This window comes from Electrophorus electricus, chromosome 2 (genome assembly GCF_041902795.1).
Source record: "Electrophorus electricus isolate QZ-2024a chromosome 2, ASM4190279v1, whole genome shotgun sequence".
Taxonomy (NCBI): domain Eukaryota; kingdom Metazoa; phylum Chordata; class Actinopteri; order Gymnotiformes; family Gymnotidae; genus Electrophorus; species Electrophorus electricus.
The window spans coordinates 24,437,291-24,458,999 of record NC_137498.1 but is presented as its reverse complement, the minus strand read 5'-3'; the positions used below and the strand labels follow the sequence as shown (position 1 = coordinate 24,458,999).

General features: G+C 36.9%; 1 protein-coding gene across 18 annotated transcripts in view; it reads right to left on the bottom strand.

The window, feature by feature from the left end:
* nrxn3b (neurexin 3b) overlaps positions 1–21,709 on the bottom strand; it is a 163,910-nt gene that overhangs the window by 71,583 nt on the left and 70,618 nt on the right. For 9 of the 18 annotated variants that reach the window (XR_014116957.1, XR_014116972.1, XM_035529387.2 and 6 more), the window contains 7 exons: positions 17,554–17,757; positions 14,123–14,242; positions 13,553–13,934; positions 12,619–12,809; positions 12,228–12,401; positions 11,579–11,605; positions 9,987–10,106 (listed from right to left, as the gene is read on the bottom strand). Coding sequence is in view for 15 of the 18 variants with exons in the window: in XM_035529387.2 (XP_035385280.1) it covers positions 9,987–10,106; positions 11,579–11,605; positions 12,228–12,401; positions 12,619–12,809; positions 13,553–13,934; positions 14,123–14,242; positions 17,554–17,757 (1,218 nt within the window). In the remaining 3 variants the exon portion in view is untranslated. The remainder of the gene's footprint in view (positions 1–9,986; positions 10,107–11,578; positions 11,606–12,227; positions 12,402–12,618; positions 12,810–13,552; positions 13,935–14,122; positions 14,243–17,553; positions 17,758–21,709) is intronic. The other 9 variants (XR_014116974.1, XM_081696532.1, XM_081696546.1 and 6 more) reach the window with 1 other exon arrangement.

The following is a 21,709-nucleotide window of genomic DNA, read 5'->3' as shown; positions in this document are numbered from 1 at the left end:
TCTTTGGACCATCAGAAGGATTTGTCATTTTCAGTGGCAAGGCTCTGTTTGGAAATTTACTGTTTCTCTGGAAACCTTGTGTACTTAAATATTTTCTCTCTCTCGCTCTCTCTCTCTCTCTCTCTCTCTCACTCCCCCCCCCCCCCCCCCCCCCCGAGGTCCTTCATTGACTGTGCAAACAGTGCCTTTGAAGTTCTAATAGAAGGAACCAATTTATGCTGAAAAAAGCTGATGTTTAAAGCACAACATTAATTCCATGAGGTTTTCAAGTTCCAAGTGTAGGACAAATGGAAACCTTTTTTCAAGTTTCCTAACTTCATTGCTGCCATAGCAACAACTGGCAATACACTATATTGCCAAAAGTATTCACTCACCCATCCAAATAATTGAATTCAGGTGTTCCAATCACTTCCATGGCCACATTGGTGTATAAAACCAAGCACCTAGGCACGCAGACTGCTTCTACAAACATTTGTGAAGGAATGGGTTGCTCTCAGGAGCTCAGTGAATTCCAGCATACCGTGATAGGATGCCGCCTGTGCAACAAGTCCAGTCGTGAAATTTCCTTGCTACTAAATATTCCACAGTCAACTGTCAGTGGTATTATTATAAATTGGAAGTAATTGGGAATGACAGCAACTCAGCCACGAAGTGGTAGGCCACGTAAAATGACAGAGAAAGGCCAGTGGATGCTGAGGCACATAGAGGTCACCAACTTTCTGCAGAGTCAATCGCTACAGACCTCCAAACATCATGTGGCCTTCAGATTAGCTCAAGAACAGTGAGTAGACAGCTTCATGGACTGGATTTCTATGGCCGAGCAGCTACATCCAAGCCTTACATCACCAAGCTCTCATTTTACACAAGGTCATGTATAGCTGGAATGGATACTATGCTATATACTATGTTCCTGTTGTGACACTTCAAAGCAAAGTAAAAGTCTAAAGGCTAATAAAGATACTGATAATTCAGCTTGAATGTACAACAAAGGGAAAAGTTAAATTTAAAAATGACAAACTACCTAGGATGCTCTTACATGGCAATTATTAAACTGCACAATTCTAAATCCAATCCTGCTCCCCTCTCTCTCTCTCTCTCTCTCTCTCTCTCTCTCGCTCTCTCTCTCTCTGTGTGTGTATTTACCGCCTATATTACATCTACATTCTATCTAAACATTTGTTCTCAGCAGTCATTTTAGTGAAATGTTCTCATTGTAATTTTCAAATAGATATAAATCACTAGCGCAATGCATAATTATTATTATAAGCACTATTACAGCTGTTTGTGATGATAAAAACAGATAAATAAAATAATGTAAAAACATTTTTGAGTGAGTCACTGACTGGAGGAAATCATTTTTCCTTTCATTTTTATTTTCTATTTCTTTATTTCAATCATTTCTCATTCATGAAAAATACTGCAAGGAATGCTTAAATTTTGCCAGCACCAAGGAGCGATTACAGGTTCTCCATCTCAATGAGCATGTCTGTAGAGTACAACATTTATCACCAGGCGTTAGGGCAGAATCCCCAACCCTAATGATGGCATAATTTGTCTACTAAATTGCAGTTCAGCTCGATATGTCATTACAACCAAGGCAGGAATGAATTCACCTTGGCAAAAGGCACATGTGGAGAAGGAGAAGAGGAGGAGAAGGCAATCCAACAAAGCTCGGAAATGGGGGTTCGGCTCCTACTGTGAGCTGGTATCCTACCAACATGGGACTGGGTTAAAAAACACACCATTAGATGACAGACATGTTTGTTCTCATGTAGATGATGGTTAAGACTTAAAATATACACTGCCTGGCCAAAAAAAAAAAAGGTCACACGCTAATATTTTTTTGGACCGCCTTTAGCTTTGATTACAGCACGCATTTGCTGTGGCATCATTTCCACAAGCTTCTGCAATGTCACAATATTTATTTCTGTCCAGAGTTGCATTAATTTTTCCCCAAGATCTTGTATTGATGATGGGAGATTTAGACCACTGCACAAAGTCTTCTCCAGCACATCCCAAAGATTCTCAATGGGGTTCAGGTCTGGACTCTGTGGTGGCCAGTGCATGTGTGAAAATGATGCCTCATGCTCCCTGAACCACTCTTTCACAATTTGAGCCCGATGAATCCTGGCATTGTCATCTTGGAATATGCCCATGCCATCAGGGAAGAAAAAATCCATTGATGGAATAATATGGTCGTTCAGTATATTCAGGTAGTCAGCTGACCTCATTCTTTGGGCACATAACTTTGCTGAATCTAAACCTGACCAACTGCAGCAACCACAGGTCATAGCATTGCCCCCACAGACTTGTACAGTAGGCACTAGGCATGATCACTTCCGCTGCCTCTCTTTTTACCTTGATGCGCCCATTAGTCTGGAACAGTTAAATCTGGACTCATCAGACCACATGTGGAACCACAGTTCCTCAAATTATTTTCTTCCTTATGTCATTACAGAGAAATTTTAAATGTATAAACTTAATGGTTAGTGATGTGACCACTTAAACCACCTGCAACCACAAAAATAAAATACTCTGTGCTACTTCAGGCAAAATGCATCTCATTTGTTCTTGAAATTAAGCTTAATAAAACGTTTTAATACATCCTTCCCTCCATCTTCCTCAGCTGGATAAGAAAGAATCACCTTTATACATGCAGTTATACAGAGAAGGCGAGCTGCTTGTAAATATTTAGTGTGTGCCATTTTTTCTCCCATCTCTTGAACCTTAACTAAACTTCTACTGGGGCTTCATCATATTACTCCATAATAATTCACACAACCCAAATAAATTAAAGCTCATTATAACTGGTTCATCAGTCAAGCAATTGTCATGGTTGGTCCCTCCTCATTTCCATCGTCCATGGTCTCCCTGTCTTATTTTGTTTTGGTTCCTTTCCATAGTTTCATTTTCTCTGCCCCTCATTTGGTTTTTGACACCTGTTCCTTATTTCTAGTCTTGTTAAGGAAATTTATTTAAACCCGGTCTTGTTCCATGTCTTGGATGTATAGATGTAAGTCTGGATGTTTTTTTTGAAAGCGCTTATCTGTATGTATGTAAGTTTGTACTCTGTGCTTTTGTGTTTATTGTAGCCTCTGTTATAGCTTACCCTGTTTTGCCTTTGTGTACTTTTGTTTGTTTCTTTGTTATCATATATCTTCGTACTCTCCATATTGGCTCAATGAACCTGGACTACTCTGACCACTACAACTCTAGATTTGCCCATAATAAACCTCGCTCTACTCCGCACATGCATCCACCTCTTTACCGCTCACCGTTACAGCACTCAATTAAAATCTGTACACAAATTGAAGTTCTCCTAACTCTAGCTTCACATATTGTCAGCTTTGTTCATAAATAAGTGAAACAAAACAGAAGCCAGGCGTGTAGAAACATCAGTGTCAATAATGTAAGCAACATTAGTGTCAATGGCTTTGTATAAGTTCAACTTCAAACTCAAAATGAAATAAAAATAAATTTGTTATTACTGTTGTAGTTGATTCCATCCCCAAATCCTGAATGTTATAAAAATGCTTTATTGGCAAGAATACAGAATGGATAGCCTTATTAGGGTCAACCCAGTTATAAGTTGTAAGTAACCTTACAAGGCCCAATTGAACATGAAAAAGAAAACTGGTTTCCGTTCCAAGAAAAATGATTACCTCAATAGTCAGTCAAACAAACAGTTAGGCTCCATGCTGGTTTCTCATGACTGTGTGGAAAGTCTGAGCAATTCATGTAGGAAATGAGCATTAACCTATGATAACTCGCTAGATGGCTCTTCTTTCCTATGTTTTGCTTATGTACAGACACAAAAATCCACCCAAATACACTGTAGGAGCAAAGTTAAGAGTTAATGAAGTTGACAGTGGACGAGGGCAGCATTCTGAAAAGTAATTATAAGGGAGACTGCATTGCTGCCCATGCAATCATCTATGTCATCAGGCAAGCTGAGAAACATGGGAACCCATTAAACAGGTTGGACAAGCACAAGGAATATTACTTTTCACTTATATGATTGTATTTCCACATGCATGCATTATTAATACAATTTCATCACTCCCTTTAAATGATGATGAATGCTAGTTTGATGGGGGAAAACAGCAAAGAAGAAAAATATTCCATGTTCTCCGTCTGCAGAGAAAGCTTTCAGTCAGAGTCAAGACTGGACATTACAATGGAGATTGTGTGAATAATGAATAATACCCTCATCACTTTCTATCAATCTTCAGTCTCTCACACTCTTTTCTCTCTTGCACACACAGATTCCCTCACCCACCCACCCCCACCCCCCGCCACCCTACCCCTGAGTGCACAGCATGCAAAAGAACATATTCTTCCACGAAAACCTAGAAATTAGAAATTCTGAGTTACCTTGTTTCTTTGAGAAATGCCAACACATGTAATACACAGAATCTGCAAAGGAAGGTAATGAAATAGGAAAACAGATGCATGGACAGCAGAATGCAGACATGCTCCATCTCAGCTATGTCAGTTACTATCATGGGCTATCACCACTCTGAAAGATCTTGGATGCACATAACTTGCCCTTAACCCAGTCAACCTTAACTTCTGTATAACATCTGTATCAAGTATTTGAAAGTTAAATAAGTGGTCATAAATCTAAAAACCAGTTTATCAGAAAACAAACAAACATTTTCAACACAAACTGTATTCGTTAGGGTTATTCTTGAGCTGGAGAATGCATATCATCCAGTACATCTGAGCCACTGGTGAAATTAAAACAACTGCAAGGGCCAGATGTGATTCTAAACAGTGTGCTCTCCACCTATATCCTCTATTTTACAAGTTATCATCTTATGGCAAGGTGAGGCATGTTTGTTCCTCCCCTGTGAAGCTCAGTTAATCCTAAAAGATTGCTGAATGTAGCCATTAGTTGCTGTAAATCACTTAGATCAATCACTCAAGTTGTGGTGGTAGGCTGAGGGCATCTCCAAGCCTTGCCAGACAATATGATAGTAGTGGAGAACAAGGACCAGTCACCAGCTAACTGCCAGCAGCTTCAACAGCCAGACAGATGCATAGTGCCAGCTAGCATTTTGGTCTCCCCATCTGCCCACCTAGCAAAAAAACTCTATCATAATATCCAGGTTTCTAGGCCTGGATAACCTGGTCTAACCTTGGTTAAAGAGTAGAACAGAGAGAGAGGAGTTCTTTTGATCAAACTATTTAAACGCCTAGGTGCTGATTGCTACTAGACACACACCTTTTCTCATTTACATGCATCATTTACATATTGATTTTGATTGGCTTTCACCTTGGGTACAGGTGAATTTACTACAGCAATTGGTTGACAATAATACATTAATTATTGCCATGGAAAATTTATGAATAGGAACTAAATACCATGTCACATATTTTCACGTGCTGTAGTGCAGTTACAGTATACGTAAGTGTATGTAATTTAGGACAGCATGCAATTATTAAATAATAAAGAAATTCTGACCTTCCATATTTAAGAGGTGTGAATCCTTATGTTCAGATTTATTTATTTATTTTCTTTAAGAATGTATTCATAAAAAGTAACCTTTTCTCCTGTTTCATAAAAATTCGCATTTCAGCAAGGAATTTTGAAAGTAAGTGTGTGACGAGCCAGGCAAAGTCAGACACTCATGGATATAAAATTTGAGCTGTATTGGTGCTCAAAACCAGGGTCAATACCAGAAGGACAAAATCAGGGGTAATCCAAATCATGAATGTAAAAGCAGTCCATGTCAAAAACCAGAAAAACAATACAAAAACCAGGTAGATCCAAAAGGGGCAGGCAAAAATCATAGACGAGAAACACAAAAACTAGATTCCATACACAGAAAGGTAATCAAGGAATTATGTATCAGTATGCTCAGACTAACACTGGTGGCAATACTTTGCAACATAATGTAGCTTTAGACAGGCTTATATACATATTCCTAAGTGAACACAGGTGACTTCAATACTCTGGTGATGATGATCTAAATGAACGTTCATGGCTGGATGAGTCGTTGGCCGGGTGACGAACAGCCTACTGGGTAGTGTAGTTTATTATGGGATCGGGCCGTATGACAAACTGATTCTTTTCACTTGAATGACTTGGACTTTCCATAATTGACACAACCTAGTTTGTGTTGTATGACATGTGGATAAATAGATTTAATTTGTGTCACCAGTCATCTTTGACCTGAATGTCAAATTGTTAACTTCTCTGTCCCTGCCTGTGAATCCATTTCAGTACATATCAAAAAATACTACTAGCTTTATAAATATACTAACCTTCCAAATAGCTATTCAGAGAAGTTCATGAGAAACTAAATAATGACTCATTCAGTCAAGTAGAGCCCTGGAAGGACTCGCTTCAAGACGATACAAGAAGTTCAAGGTTTTGACCCACACATTAGGTATTCTTCAAACAAGAGCACTTTAAGCTCACAGTGGCCACCTCATCCTTGGTGAAAATAGAGTCATTCAAAAAGCTATACACCAATACTCTGGTTTCTTTGAGATTTTAAAAAAGAGCGAAAAAATAGGTTAAAGAAAGGAAATGGATGAAGTAGCTGAAGCGACTGAGTGGCAGACATGGATGGTGCAACAAATGAAAAAAAAAAATCACCTTTTTTTTTGCTCTCCTCCTTTTCAAAGCCCTGCACAACTTGTATTATCACAATACACATAAAGTAGTCAGTTCAAAATCAGCAGACCTTGATTGCCACCACATGCAGCAGGAACTGTACACACACACACACACACACACACACACGTGCACACCATGGCTGGGTATGTGTAAACCCCCTTTGATCCCACCTTTTGATGAATGCCTGTATGTTTGTGTCTCAACCCTGGAGAAAAGAGCCTGCTCAGTGCTTCGAGGTTATTCCATCCCCCCCCACCGTCATTGCTTCACTTATCTCTTCAAACAGACAAAAACTATCTCCAGGCTTAAAAGGAAAACTGTTTACAAACTTTGGCTTCTATTTCAAACTAACAATTCATGTTCCATGCTATTCTGTGTAATATAAGAATTTCATTTTTTGGTCCTACATATAGTTGAATAAGTGCTCCTTTATCCTAGGTCAACTATTGCTGTTTACAATAAAAATGTATTTTAAGCAGTCCAAGAAAGATTTGTAATTGTAAAAACTTTTACATGAGAAAACCACATCTTATTACATATAGTATAAAAACATTCTTAAAATTAAGTGAAGGATCTATAAAAACTGTGAACTTCAGTTACTCATGGGATGTCATCTGTGATATTAAAATTTATCTGAAATCTATATTACACTGACAGAATGCTATGATCTGTGCATTTTGATCTGTGATCATAGAAACCTTCATATGTCTCATCCTGAAGAATGTAATTTATCATTGCACTGCGATGGACCTACTAAAGTAAAGCCAAACTAACTCTATGAATGTTTCACAAAGGAAACTAATTCAAATGCAGTGTCTCTCGTGTGGTGTTCCCCCAGGTACAATATTAGATCCAGATCCAGATTCTTGGCTGCAAAGAAGTACATTTCACACACCAGCTTGACCTTGTTCCAAATTCCCTGATTTTTATGAGTCCTGAATTATTTAATAAAGAGGTTACACTGTTGAGTTTATACAGCATGAGGGGTTATTATTTTCCTTCATGTGACAGTTTCATTAAACATTTACAAAGATTATTTACTATGCCATGACACTTTAGAGAAAATCTGTTATAAACAGGTATTAAAATTGGATTTCAAAATTTGATGTAATTTGATATACCATTTGCAGTATGCCTTCTGACCTTTGTATCAGACAGTGAAATAATAAGATGGAGAAGGAACTAAATTAAATTATGTTCAGTTAAATAACTGCCCTGGTCAGTGCTCTCAGTGGTGCCCATAGCTCACATGTCCTTGAAATAAATTAAATCTAGAGGTGATGACACTCATAGCAGAAAATCACAGCAGATCAGAAACAATATCTTATAGCTCTATAGAAGGAAAAAGGTCTCTCAAAAACAGCACATACACAATAGTTAAGAAGCAAAATGTATTACAAAACCTCAAGGTAATAACATTAACATATCATTGCTAGAGTGGAGTGTGTTATACTTATTGAGTTAGCTGAAGAAGTGCCCTTAAAACTGTGAAGTTAGTTCACAGTCTGTGCACAAGTGTTCTCTTGTGCTGTGCAGGACAGTATGATAAATAAGATGCAGTCTACACCTCCCAATCTCTGCTACAATGGAAGGATTTCATTGTGCACAGTCTGCCTCAGATAATATGCTTAAAAATCTGCAACTAGGGGTTCTAGGTTAAGAACTCTCTCTCTCTCTCTCTCTCTCTCTCTCTCTCTCTCTCTCTCTCTCTCTCTCTCTCTCTCTCTCTCAACTACACATGCTGACAATGCTTCCTCTCATTCTGCTGCTTTCTTTTATCAGCCTCTTTCTGTTGTTGTCATCTGCTTGTCTTTGTATCTGTGTGTCTCCCTATGTTGAGACTTCCCACCAGATCCCTTCATATCTCATTGTTTGGGTCCACCGGTACAATTAGAACACTAACTGAATTGTCTGTATCTCTCTCTTTTCTCTCTCCCTGTTTAATTTTGTTTGAATGAGAAAGATGATAGACTAAGTGGGATTTGGGGCTATTAACTGCAGCTCTGCCTGTGTCATGTCCTCTTTTAATCCTCCTCACCGCTACACTATAGAAACTACACTAGCTAATCAGAATCATAGTCACTCATGGTTGTACCCTCACAAGGCCAGCATGCTATACTACCACCTGTGTAGCTGTGTAACTGTCAACAAATACCATATAATTATATCCTCATTTTATTCTCATCATCAGTCTTGGAAGAGAAAGTGTGCCTTTATGCATATTTATGTAATTGTGTTTATACAGAGTAGAAATGAAAATATGGAAAAAGATGATTCCATGCTCTAGATGACCTCATTTTGTTTTTATGCTCTGTGTACTAGTTTAAGGTTGCAATTTTAGGCCAATACATTAACACCACCTAGTGGCACAGTTGGTACTGTTTATCCACACTGAGCAAGGATAAAGTATGTAAACAAAACTAACAGCAGACAATCTATCTTTAAAAACTTTTTTTTTAATGTCAATGTTCCAGTACAGAAGAGCAGCAAAAATAAACTCCAAAGATAAGGCTGAGCCAGGAATTTATAAAAGAAGAGTCCAGGGAGTAACTGCAATGTACTATAGTAAAAGATTGTAGAGACTCAGTCTATGGCAATGATCTACCTTTATTTGCTCAATTCACTGTATGTCAGTTTTACCATTTAGTCTATGTTTAAATTTCTATGGGACAGTACAGACAGTTGTGACCAAGTTTAGTAGCAGTGAGGAGCATCTGTGAGGTGAAACTAAATCTGCCACTGTGTTTAGAAATGCCATGATGATGGCCCACTGTACTATAGTTTGCTGTTTCAGGAAATTAATGAGACAGATAAGAATCCATTCTTTAGAGAAAGAGGTAGGGAGTGAGATAAATTATGAAAAAAAAACAGATCAATTGCAAAGGAAAATGTGGGTTCATTACTTTTAGAAAAAAATATTTTAGAATTACTTCTACTAATTTTGAAAAGTTTTCATTCATTAGCAAAAAGACTTGAATTTGACACTGGCCTTTTAGTGAAATTAGTGACAACACACTGAAGGTCCCAGGGCCTTCAAGGATCATCCAAATAACACCAAATAAGTACTTTATGCAAACCCAATCAATCCTTAGCTAAATTAGCCAGACAAGGCATACAATATCAATGCTTTGTTATTCAAAACACCAACAGCCACATAATTTCTGGTACCATTTTGTACTATGGGATGGATTAAAACTTGCCTTGCAATAAACTGCAGAATAAATTATGAAATGCCACTGGACATTTTAGTCTAGGCTTAGGCTTTATATGGTTCTGTGAAACTAATCCTATATCTGTTGATGCCATTTGTAATAACACAGCGACACATAGCGGCAGAAGCAGTAACCAGTGTACTCACGATCATTGCATGTCGTGCCAGAATAGGAGGTCATGGAGCAGTCACAAGTGAAGTTCTCCCACTGCTGGATGCACACCCCGTAGTTGGCACAGGAGTCCTCCTGACATGTGGTGCTGGGCCCTGGCAGGTGTGAGCAACAGAGAAGAGAAGGGCATTAGTATATAGCAACAGCTGGGAGTGACATGCACTGCCACAATGGTCTCCATGCACCACTTCATGTCTGAGGATGATCAAGAGGACAGGCATGCAAGCAAGATCACTCAAAGAGGCCTGAGTCAAGATCAAAACTGAGTACATTTCAGTTGATCTCGAGACATGACCAATAACAAATAAATATTAATGAGACATTTTTAATCATTTTTATGTATTCTCTATTTTATATGACTCTGACAGACGTCCAAATGCTAACCCAGACAGAACGTTATGTAAAATAAGAACAGAAAACAAAAAGAATATGATAACATTAGAACAAAGAACACAGAAAGACAAAAGAGAGCTGAGTCTTAGTAGCAAAGTATTGCTATAAACATATGAACTTGTTTTTAACCTCAAAATGTATTCAAACCAGATGTGTGTTTTCATGCTACACTAGTTGGATGATCTCACCCAGAAATATCCATCATCACAGAGTGCTAAGAAGAGAATTCATGATCTGGACAAATTAATTAAAAATAACCTAGTAACAGAATTATTTACATCTTAATAATGGGTTCAGCCAAACAGATGATCATCTTCACTGCATTCACAGTGATGTTAGTGTTGCAAACCTTTATGAAATATATTTAAATTTAACATAAAAAAGAAAGAATAAAAAAGATCTAAAAAGTAGAAATAAAAGATTTAGTATAAGGGTAAAGAAGCTCTGCCTTCAGAGCAGTTGTCTTGGGCAGGACAGATGATATATGCAACCAAACACACAGACCCAGCTGGCTGAAAGTTCACGCAAGGTGAAGATATGTGTTGTTTTTGCTGCTCGGTTTCCCCTTAGATTGGCTCTCTGGTGGCTCTTGAAAGGATAAGGGCCTGCATTTACGAAACCCATGTTCTAATAGAGCAGCTAGGGACAAAATGGACACAAATGCCACTGCTGAACAAAGCAAATAAAGTAACAAGACTGAGTCACAAACTAGATGGGGATCTATTTTTAAGTTTTAATCCCAATTCCATCAGCGATTTTCAATTGTGTTTTAGTTTCTCTTAGAAGCTTGACTAAATTCAAGGGTCATCAAACCTTTTTTTTTATTTTAATCAATCAATACTAGTGTTTAAAAATGAAAGTAAAAAACAATCAAAATTAAAGTTTCATAATTGCTAATTACCATAGTAAGAACAACTTATGATTGTAACAACTTATGATTATGAAACAATTACCTTAATGTACTTTACTAACTAAAATTCGAATAGTTAGATGAGTTAACTGCACTCAGACATGCCTGGAGACATATGGGTTAGCAGCACAATAATGAACTCTCATTCACAGCTCAGGTCAGTCTGATGAAGCTCCATTTCTGCATTAAGTTACAGCAAATTTTCAGTAAGTCCCCTATGCATGTGTCTGTGTGGGTGAACGTGTTGACTGGAAGAACCTCTACCTTGCAAGTCAGCTTTGGTGAAACCAACTGTGTTGGCGAGAGAGGACAAAGGGAAATCAACAACAGAACAGAGTATGGTTAATAATGGGGAAGAGCCTAAGGAGTAAATTTGTGTGCTTTAAATAAGAGCAAAGGACAGGAACAATGTGTGTACTGAATTGAGTATAAGGTATAAAGAGACGGTATAATGACAGGTGTGATATTCAGTACAGGATTACTCAAGCCTTTACATCAGACTTTTACATTGGTTTTAACTGAACAGTAAAAACAGACATTTCTTTACATGGTGAAAGATATGGCAAGAGCAGTATTATTATTATTATTATGATGATGATGATGATGATGATGTCACTATGCCAATAACACAAAGGCTGTATCGCCATCTAGTGGTCAAAGAGCCACATAGTGCAACATTGTCATTCGGCTACAAAGAATTTACTTAGAATTTTGATTTCATATAAACATAAAATATATGTAAATAAATGCAAATACTATTATACCTGTTGGTAAACAAAAGGAGAAAAGAGAAAGTATATGGCTTGGGCTAATCTGCTGTTTTTGTGTGGTTGGACAAAGAAGATTAGAAGTCAGTGAATTCAGTGTTAGTTGTGTAGTAAAAATCTAAAGCATGCTGTGGCTTGGAACTCACCTTCACAGCCGCGTTCAATCTGGCCACTGCGGAACAGTGCGTCATTGATGAGGTCTGGGAGGCGGCCGTTCAGATCCACTGAAGCCAAACATCCTTGGAAGCCCTCACGAGACACCACAAGTTTTGGAAGGTTCTGGTACATGTTGGGCCCCAGACCAGCAACAAACAGATCTCCTAAACCAATACATGTACAACCAAATTCTATGTAATCTCATGGTACTGTCTATAGATGAGCAAAATGTATTTTCTTTCAGATTGACAGAAGAAAAGAGAAAAGAATGCTAGCTTGTTGTATCTTTTTTATGACTATACAGAATGATTCCTCCTCTAACGTTAACCCTTAAAATGGGACAATATATAAATTAGGGAATTTTTATCAAACATTCTTCACCTTTAAGGTCAAGGTTCTTAGCCCCATGGACCACTTGGCTGACAGAGCTGGTGTCCACCTTGAGAGTGTGTGTGTTGGTAGCATCTCGTGTGATGACCACACTGTGCCACTGGTTGTCATTGAGAGGACTATCACTGTTCCCTTTGAGCAGGCTGGGTCCAATCCCAAAGTCAAAAACGTAGTGAATGTACCTGTGGGCACACACAATGAATGAGTGTTCCAAAACCCCCTCGAAGTACACTAGACTTTGAAGAGTACTGTGAAGCACCATTCTAAGCCTAAGTGCTGCACTCATGTGGCCAAAAGAGATACAGGCAGTTTGTTTAACTCACCTAATGTTCTGGATCATTTCCTAGTGTTCTATGTTTTTGTTTTTATTTCAAATAAATGAATCACACTCAAAATCATGAATCGCACTCAAAATGAGGGTCTTAACTAGTCAGTATGGCAGATACAATATCACTCTAGTAGTTTTAATACATATTTTCTGATTTTTTGCCAACCTGTAAAAAAAGCTTTTATTTATTTTTATTTTTTTTACGTTTTAAGTGTAAAGTACAGACTGCTTGTCCTCATACTCTGTTCATTATAACCTTAAAAAGGCACTTAACAATTGCATATTTGTGGGACAGGGCATAATGATCTAGTGCATATTGAGCATAGATCCAAAATAAATAGCCAACTGTAGTGCTATTGGTAGTTTAGTTTTGTGTTAGAATGTGAAGTGAGATTTGATAAGGAATTATCTTAATATGGAGAGAACAACTCTGGGTTTATGCAATATGAGTATACTCTGGTTCAGATTAGTCAGAGGATTAAGACTGTGCCATAAAAATCTAATAATATGATCTAATTCTCATGGGTGGATTTGACCTACATCAGTGAAAAAAAAAATTCTACCTCAACAACCAAAGCCTCTTCATTTCCCACTCACCCTTTAACAAGCTCTACAGCAATGAAGTCACTTCCATCCCCACTATTGAACAGAATAAACCCATCGGCTGAAGTGGTTTTAAACTGGAAAAAGAGGTGCATGGTGCTGTAGGCCTGCAGCGTGGCCAAGCCCAGGTAGCTGCCCTTGGTTTTAAATGTGACTGGGTCTGCCACAATGGAGCGCAGTCCAAAGCGTGCATTGAGTTCACAATATTCGATGTCTCCATTTTTGCACATGTCAATGTAGAGCAGGCCATTGAACTTGAGGGCCTGTAGGTGGCCGATGAAGCTGGATGGCGCTGACGACACAAATCGGCGCTCCGTCAGAATGCCCGTCTCTATGTTGGTAAACTCCAGGCGCGTGTGGTCTCCGTTCATCTGGCCTAGAGAAGAGAGACACAGAGAGAGAGAGGAAGAGAGAAAAACCAGACTCAAGAAATGGTTACAAACACACAGAGGAAAAAGTAAAGGAAAAAAGGCAAAAAGAAAAGTCTCCATAGACTCTGCCCTGCCCAATAGTTTATTATGCATGAATAAACTGTCATGCACACAGCCAGCCAGGCACTCATACCTTCAGCAACATCCTCATCCACTGTGAGTTTGAAGTTTTTGCCACGCCGTACCACTTTGACAGAGTGCCACTCGTTATCATTCAACTTTTGCCCAGCATACAGAGTCTCGGGGCCTTTACCTGAAAACAATGGTATACAAAACTTAGAGTTTATACATACCAGGTCGAAGAAATTGAATCTATCCCCATTTCTGATCCATATACTATACATGGTGAAGAGATGCAAACATCTGCATATTAGAATTATGAAGGATAAATTACATTTATATTGTGTTCTAAGAAAAACCTGTAGCAATGAAAATCCAACTGTGACTGCAGGGAATCAGTTTGAACACAGCCGTAAATATCTATTGAAAATATGTTTACATTCTGTTAAATACAGATTGTTTGTAAAGGCAAACATTTTTACTGGCTGTAAAAAATATATACAGTAACAATTCAGTGACTGCTGTTGATCATGATAGTTTGGAAAACACAAACTTTCAAGCAGTAAAGGAAAAAAATCAAGTTGTTTATAGTGTGTTATCACATAATTAAACACTGCTGCATAGTACACTTTTTTACTGTTACATGTCTTTTTCCTTTGATTTTGTTAAAGAATCAATTGTTTATTATGCTATTGGCTAGAAGGAAAGGCAAAATTAAACAATTAATGGGAATCAGCTTCCCTTTACAATAGTTTGTGTCATCATTTAACACAATGATTTAACACAGACACCTGGGATTTTTATAACAAATGTAATTGTGAGTTCCTTACATAATAAGTCTGTCCCATAATCTGTGCAATATAGTCATATTGTAAAGTCTTATTTACATATTCCTTCTCTAGAGGAGACAGAATTTGTAAGAGATTGTCCGTGACCATTCCTTCAGCATAATATTAGATAGATAGATAGATAGATAGATAGATAGATAGATAGATAGAGATAGATAGATAGATAGATAGATAGATAGATAGATAGATAGATAGATAGATAGATAGATAGATAGATAGATAGATAGATAGATAGATAGATATTCCTCAGTATATGTTTCTTAAGAACAGCATTTGTGCTAATGAATATGTAAAAGCTCACTCTATGAAGGTATACACAGCTTTTATTTTTAGACCAATGTTTCAGAATCTGTACTTAGCAACTGGCTACACTGCAGTCAATTTCTAGATGTGCTCCTCTATGTGTGTAAAAGGCTGCACATGGGATTTTGTAGTGATATGAAAACAGAAGGCTCTGTCTCAGTCACAGTTCAATAAAGCCTGTTCATAAGCAACAGAAGAAACAGTAGTTCGTTAAACTACAAAATTGTATATACTGTAAAAAAGATAGCTCAGTGGTTAAGGTACTTGCCTACTAATCAGTAGGTTGCTAGTTCAAGCCCTGCTGCTGGCACTATTGGGCCCCTGAGAATGTCCCTTAACCATCAATTACTTAATTGTACTTAGTCATAATTGTAAGTTGCTTTGGATAAAAGTGTCAACTAAATGCCATAAATAAATAAACTGTGTATAAGTAGACATCTGTTAAAGGTTAACCATAAAACTATGTTCAATATCTTGATCAGGCCAATGTGAAAGTTAATTAAAATACATTCTGAAAGTCAAATGGACTTTTGCTAATTTGATGGTATAATTTAATTTACAATGTACACATTAATGCTTAAATGGAAATCTAAAATATCACTCTTACCACTACCTTCAGATAACTAGAAATCATACTGAAACCTTGTGCATCCCTAGTACAAAACAAAACTTTGATTATATAATTTCTGAATTGCCATATATTCTTATTTAATTTGTACTATTTTTTTCTTTTCCACATTTCCCCACCCTTTCTATTGTACTCTGCCTTTACCAAGCATTAAGAAAGAAATAAGAATAAGTGGAGTGTGAACTTATTGGCATTACAGTTTATCCTGACACAGTCTAGATGGGGAAGAATAAGTGACAAATGAAATGGCATCCTTCAAGGTAAGAAACATCCAACAACGTTAAGGCCACCTTCCGGGGATGAGCACATGTGGCACTGGCTATTTTAAATCAGCACCCAACCTGCACCAGCAGGTCTTTTTGATTGCAAGTGTATGGCACTTCTTCTGTTCATTAAGATTCCAATGTCTTTTCACTGATACTTTGGTGTAAATGTAATTGTGAATTGTAAGTTAGGGAGTTCAAGCAAATCTTGCATTTGTTATTATTTGTTAAATAAATCCATAAATTGAGCAATATAAATATTAAATATTATTTTTTAGTCTTTCATCTTCTCTGCCATACATATCATTCCACTATTGAAAACAAATTTCAAAATTTCATAAAACAGTTTTAAACACAAAGTACAGGTGACTGATCTGAGATTGACTTTCACTGATGAGATGCACTGCGATATTCCATGGGATGATCTAAATGGCCAGCTTGGTCATGTGCCATCATCCTCAACAGAAAAGTGGGAGCAAAAAGCATCAGGCCAACAAGCCCTATCACCATACAGTGGTCAATACCTTGGATAATAGCGATATCAAGAAAACAAATGATTAAAGCCTAGACTATAACAATGGTCCAGATTAAAGTTATAAGATGAGTGCTGAAAATGATGGTTATGTCTTGAATGCTTTGTGTTAAATGTGTGAATGGAGCATTTACTTGACATTTTGACCATTTTTTGGAAAACAACTGATAGTGATCTAGAATCTATCATCATCATTTCACAATATCAATAATGTAGAAACAGCTAACAGCTAACAGTTGATTGTATGTGTGTGTGCTTGAGTGTGTGATATCTAAGTTGGAATGTGTTATGTGAGTGCAATGCATTTGCCACCAGCTACAGATGGGCTAGGTGCTCTGATCTTGGGCTGTTTGCAAGTGGGCCACAGGCTAAAGGCCTTTCAAGGGGTGAGTACCATCTTCAAACAAATCATGGAGGATGTACCTTAACACTCTACCATGCTAAGATGTACATACATACGTGTGTAAAATATAATTCTGCAAGTATTAAATACACACATATAAAACTATGTATAGCAAGTTTCTGTATCTACATTTTATTTAATTAATTCTCCTAATGCTGTTTAAAGATGTTTACAGAATGTGTCCAATATTTAAAGTAAGAGTCAGTGTCCATGAAAATACTAATGAGGAATGACCAGTGAGAAGAGCATATTTAGACGTTAGAATAGTGAGAGCTTGTCTGCTCACATAACTCAGCAGCACAGAGAGAGAAAAACATAAGGGAAGAAAATAACAGCAGGAATGACTCATGCATGTTTTAGTGAGAAGTACCATGATCCAGCAATATATTAACACCAAAACTAATGAAACAGACAGACAGTGAGGGCAGTTAATTGTGGGAATAAAAAGAGACAAGAAAAGCAGACAGAACAGATAAAATAAAAGAGGGAAAGAGATATAGAGCAAGTGTAGTGGATCAGGGTGATACCTAAGTTGACAGTGAGTTTCACACGGCCCCCATCCAGATCAAGCCGTAGTGTGTCTGCAGAGTCACGGGAGGTGGCAGCCATCAATAGGCCAAAGGCACGCTGGGACAGGAAGCGTAGAGACACGTCCTCTGCTTCCACTTGCATGACTGTGGGCAGCACCACTTTCATGTACATACTGCCGTCAAAGCTCAGAATAGAAGCCTCTGTGAAAATAAATCACAGAACACATACAGTTTAGCACATGGTCTAAAGGTACCACTTTCACTGTGTAGGAATCATTCTCACTGCATCTTAGGCACGTTAGTCATCAGTTTTTGTTCATACTTCACACTTCTCTTATAATTATATTATAAGTGATGAGAAAGCAATATCCAACCATATTGTTACAACATGGTTCAAACGTATTGCAGGAAGTTATGTTTAAAAGGATGATAAATTGTGAAATACTAGACTTGACACATTGGGTTAAAGAAGGCAAAAAAGGTTGCATCTGAGTAATAAAAAGGCAGGGGGTGGTGGTTAATGAGATGAAAAGGCATGCAGTTTTGATTACTTGGTCATTGTAGTGACAAACAACATATTTACATAATTCACGTTTACTAGTGGTGTGGCTGAACCCGAATGTGGTAATCCCAAAGCAGCAGTAGTGGGTTTTTACATATATTTATTTTGTACAAATACTTTAAATTTGTTTTCATGTAAAAACAAACAAACAAACAAACAACAAAAAAATCCATCTCAAATAGCCAGTGTTCTAGCAAAGTTGCTGTGCCACTGTTTCAGAAGGTGAAGATGTTGTGGAGCTTGTTTGACCGGGAGGAGATTAGGATAGCATTTGACTGTTAGCCCTGTAATTTAACCTACATTGTTTGCAGCATAGAAGTAGGTCTACCTTTTGGGTGATTGTTTTGAATTATGACAAGCAGTTTTAACATTTATTGATCTCTACAGATTTGCATTAAAGATATATGTAATTCATTTACAACTACGCATAATGCTAATTCAAGATATCTCTAATTAACTAGAATGAATGACAATCCATGTTCGTAGATATCTTGAATGATTATTCTGACTAGTCAGATACGTACGTCAGTACTACTTTAGCTTTTAGCACTAAAATCCACCCCTGTAGTGCAACAAATAATACACCTTGTTAGTTTTAAACTACTATAGGGTTTAGTATAGGGTTTAGTATGGTTTAGTAACTGATCAATTCAAAAATGTATTACATGGTCCGTGACGCATACGATTCCTCAGATATCTAAAAAATGTAATTTATACTAGACGTTATATGGCAAGCAGTTTTAACGTTTCATCTCACTATCTGCAATACAATTTAAGATATCTACAAATGAGTTTTGACTAATAAGAATTAGTATTTGACTATTCATGACAATTACGGATATCTGCATTTACAATCTTGCTAGTAAGAATATCAACTTAAGAGATCTACAATTACATTTTGACGAGTCAAAATATCTTTTAAGACATCTTCAATTAACGTCATCAGAATCATCATTTGAAATTATAATTAGAAATATCTCCAATTCTCTAATGTCTAGTATAAATGACATTTTCAGATATCTGAGAAATCGTATGCATTACAGACCATGTAATGCATTTTGAATTTATCAGTAAATCATTAACATTAAAAGGGAACTATACAAAATGGTCAGTTCAAACGTAAGTTAGGGTATAAAGTTTACACTAAAACTAACAAGGTGTCATGTCCGCAGACCTGGGCATCTCTCATTGTCATGGCAACCAAATCATTTCTGGGTTTTTCATTCATCTCCATGGTTCCCTGTCTCCTCCCCTTTGTCTCCAACTGTTCTGAGTTTGTCCCTAATTGTAGTCCTATGTAAACCCCCTTCCTACATCTCTTGGTTGCTAGTCATTGTTTCAGTTACTATGTTTGTGTTTCGGTAATGTGTGTTTAGTTAGCTCTCGGTTTTCCTCGCTCACATGTGTTTAGTCAGCTCTCGGTTTTCTTCACTCATGTTTGTGTCTCTGGTAAGATCCCGTTTGTCCTAGCTCTTTGCTCGCACATGTTTAGTATTGTCCTGTTTTGATCTCGTCCCTCGTTTTATGTACGTTTATTGCTTTCCTTGTTTAGTTCTCTGCTGTTCATTTGTCTATTGTACTTTCACTCTGTGTTTGTCTATGCTGTCTTACCTGTTATTGTTATCTGTCCTTGGTTCTGTTCTGTGATTGTTTTGTTTACTATTAAACTTATTATTTATTTATTGTCAATTCCATTATGACGTCTCATTAGTTCTGTGTTACATAACATCCAGCGCGTCAGCACTTCGCGAATGTTTTTGCTCATAACCACAGGGGTTGGTTTTCATGCTAATATAGGTTTCATAAATCTGTTACGTGCATCTGACTAGTCAGAATAATCATTCAATATATCCACAAACACATTATGAGTTGTGGGAACGATCATTCAAGATATCTGAAATGCAGGACCCATCTAGTTAACAACGTATTCAAGATATCCAAAATTACTTTGGAGATATCTTAAAAGGACTAGACTAATCCTAAATCAAACCTGGGATATCTTTAATTCAGTTTTGGCAAATGATAATTTAAATTCAAGATATCTACAGTTTAATTTGCACTAACAGTTTCAGAGCTCTAAAAATACATAAAAAAATACATTTAAGATATTTTAAATCATGAAGAAATTTAAGATATCTTTAACTGAACTAATGATTAATCAGAAACAAAGTGGACATATCTATTATTAGCTTTATGACTAGTTATAATATGATTTTGGATATCTTACATTTATATTGCATAAAGTCAATAATGAATTTCAGATATCTTGAATTGAAGCTCCTGTACAAGTCAACTGCAAACTTGATGTCAATCGTTCTAGTCAAAATGTAATTAGAAATATCTTGAATTCGCATTATGTCTAGTCATAAATGAATTACATATGCCTGTAATGCAAATGTGTTCAGATCAATAAATGTTAAAACCGCTCGCCATAGATGTTAGAGAATTAGATATCTTCAAATAACGCCTCAAATTATGATTCTAATGACGTAATTGAAGATATCTTAAAATATATTTTGACTCATCAAAATGTAATTGTAGATATCTTAAATTGCCATTCTTACTAACAAGACTGTAAATGCAGATATCATTAATTGTCATTTTGAATAGTCAAATTCTTAATTCTTACTAGTCAAAACTCATTTGTAGATATCTTAAATTGTATTATGGATAGTCAGATGAAACCCATTATATGTTAAAACTGCTTGCCATATCCCCTTTACGCACTGACAATTTTAAGATAATTTTTGAATGATTTGTACTTGTTCACTTTAACACTAGGTATCTTAAATTGTACACATAGTTCAATGATCATTCAGGATTCAAATTGAAGTAGACATTTGGGAGAAGACATCCATTCACATCCAGGCTTAATTGTCCATTATTTAGGTTCCATTTGAACACATCTAATACAGAGGAAAATGTAAAAAAAACCAAAAAAAAAACCAAAAAAAAAAACAAGCCTTTGATTTTTTGGGTGTATAATGTGTCTATTGATGCTGGAGATTCAGCTTCACTTATACTCTGCATTTCCTGATTCACCAGGGTCTTGTGTAATAAACTGAATAGCTACACAATGTTTTCCAGTAAGTGTCCTAGACTTCTCTGAAGTGTCCAAAAACCTCTCCAAATGCACATAAAGTCATCAATCACTATACATCAAGTTTGCATGTTTCTTTTTGATAAAACATCACAGTAAGTTACTTTAGTAAGTTCCACAACAATATTAGCTTCATAGCATCATTGTTGTCATCATTAGGGGAAAATACTGTAGCCAATACTGTAAATGCTGTAATACTGTAAAGAAATAGTATACTTTCTCATTTATACTTACAATTTGTAGCAGGATTACGAATTTTTCCAGTAGTGAATGGAAACATCGAGAGATTTGCTATGCAAACATCGAAGCTAGTCCATGTTAGCAGCACCCAAACAACTCCACATAAACATCAGCTAAAATGAGCCTCTTCCTTTCCATGATATCCAAAAGTATTGGCAGTCAAATCATTCTTATGGTTGTACGAGTTTGGCCAAACAGCGTCAAACCCATGCGCTAGGCTATCTGCTAACAACAATAAAGCACTTAAGACC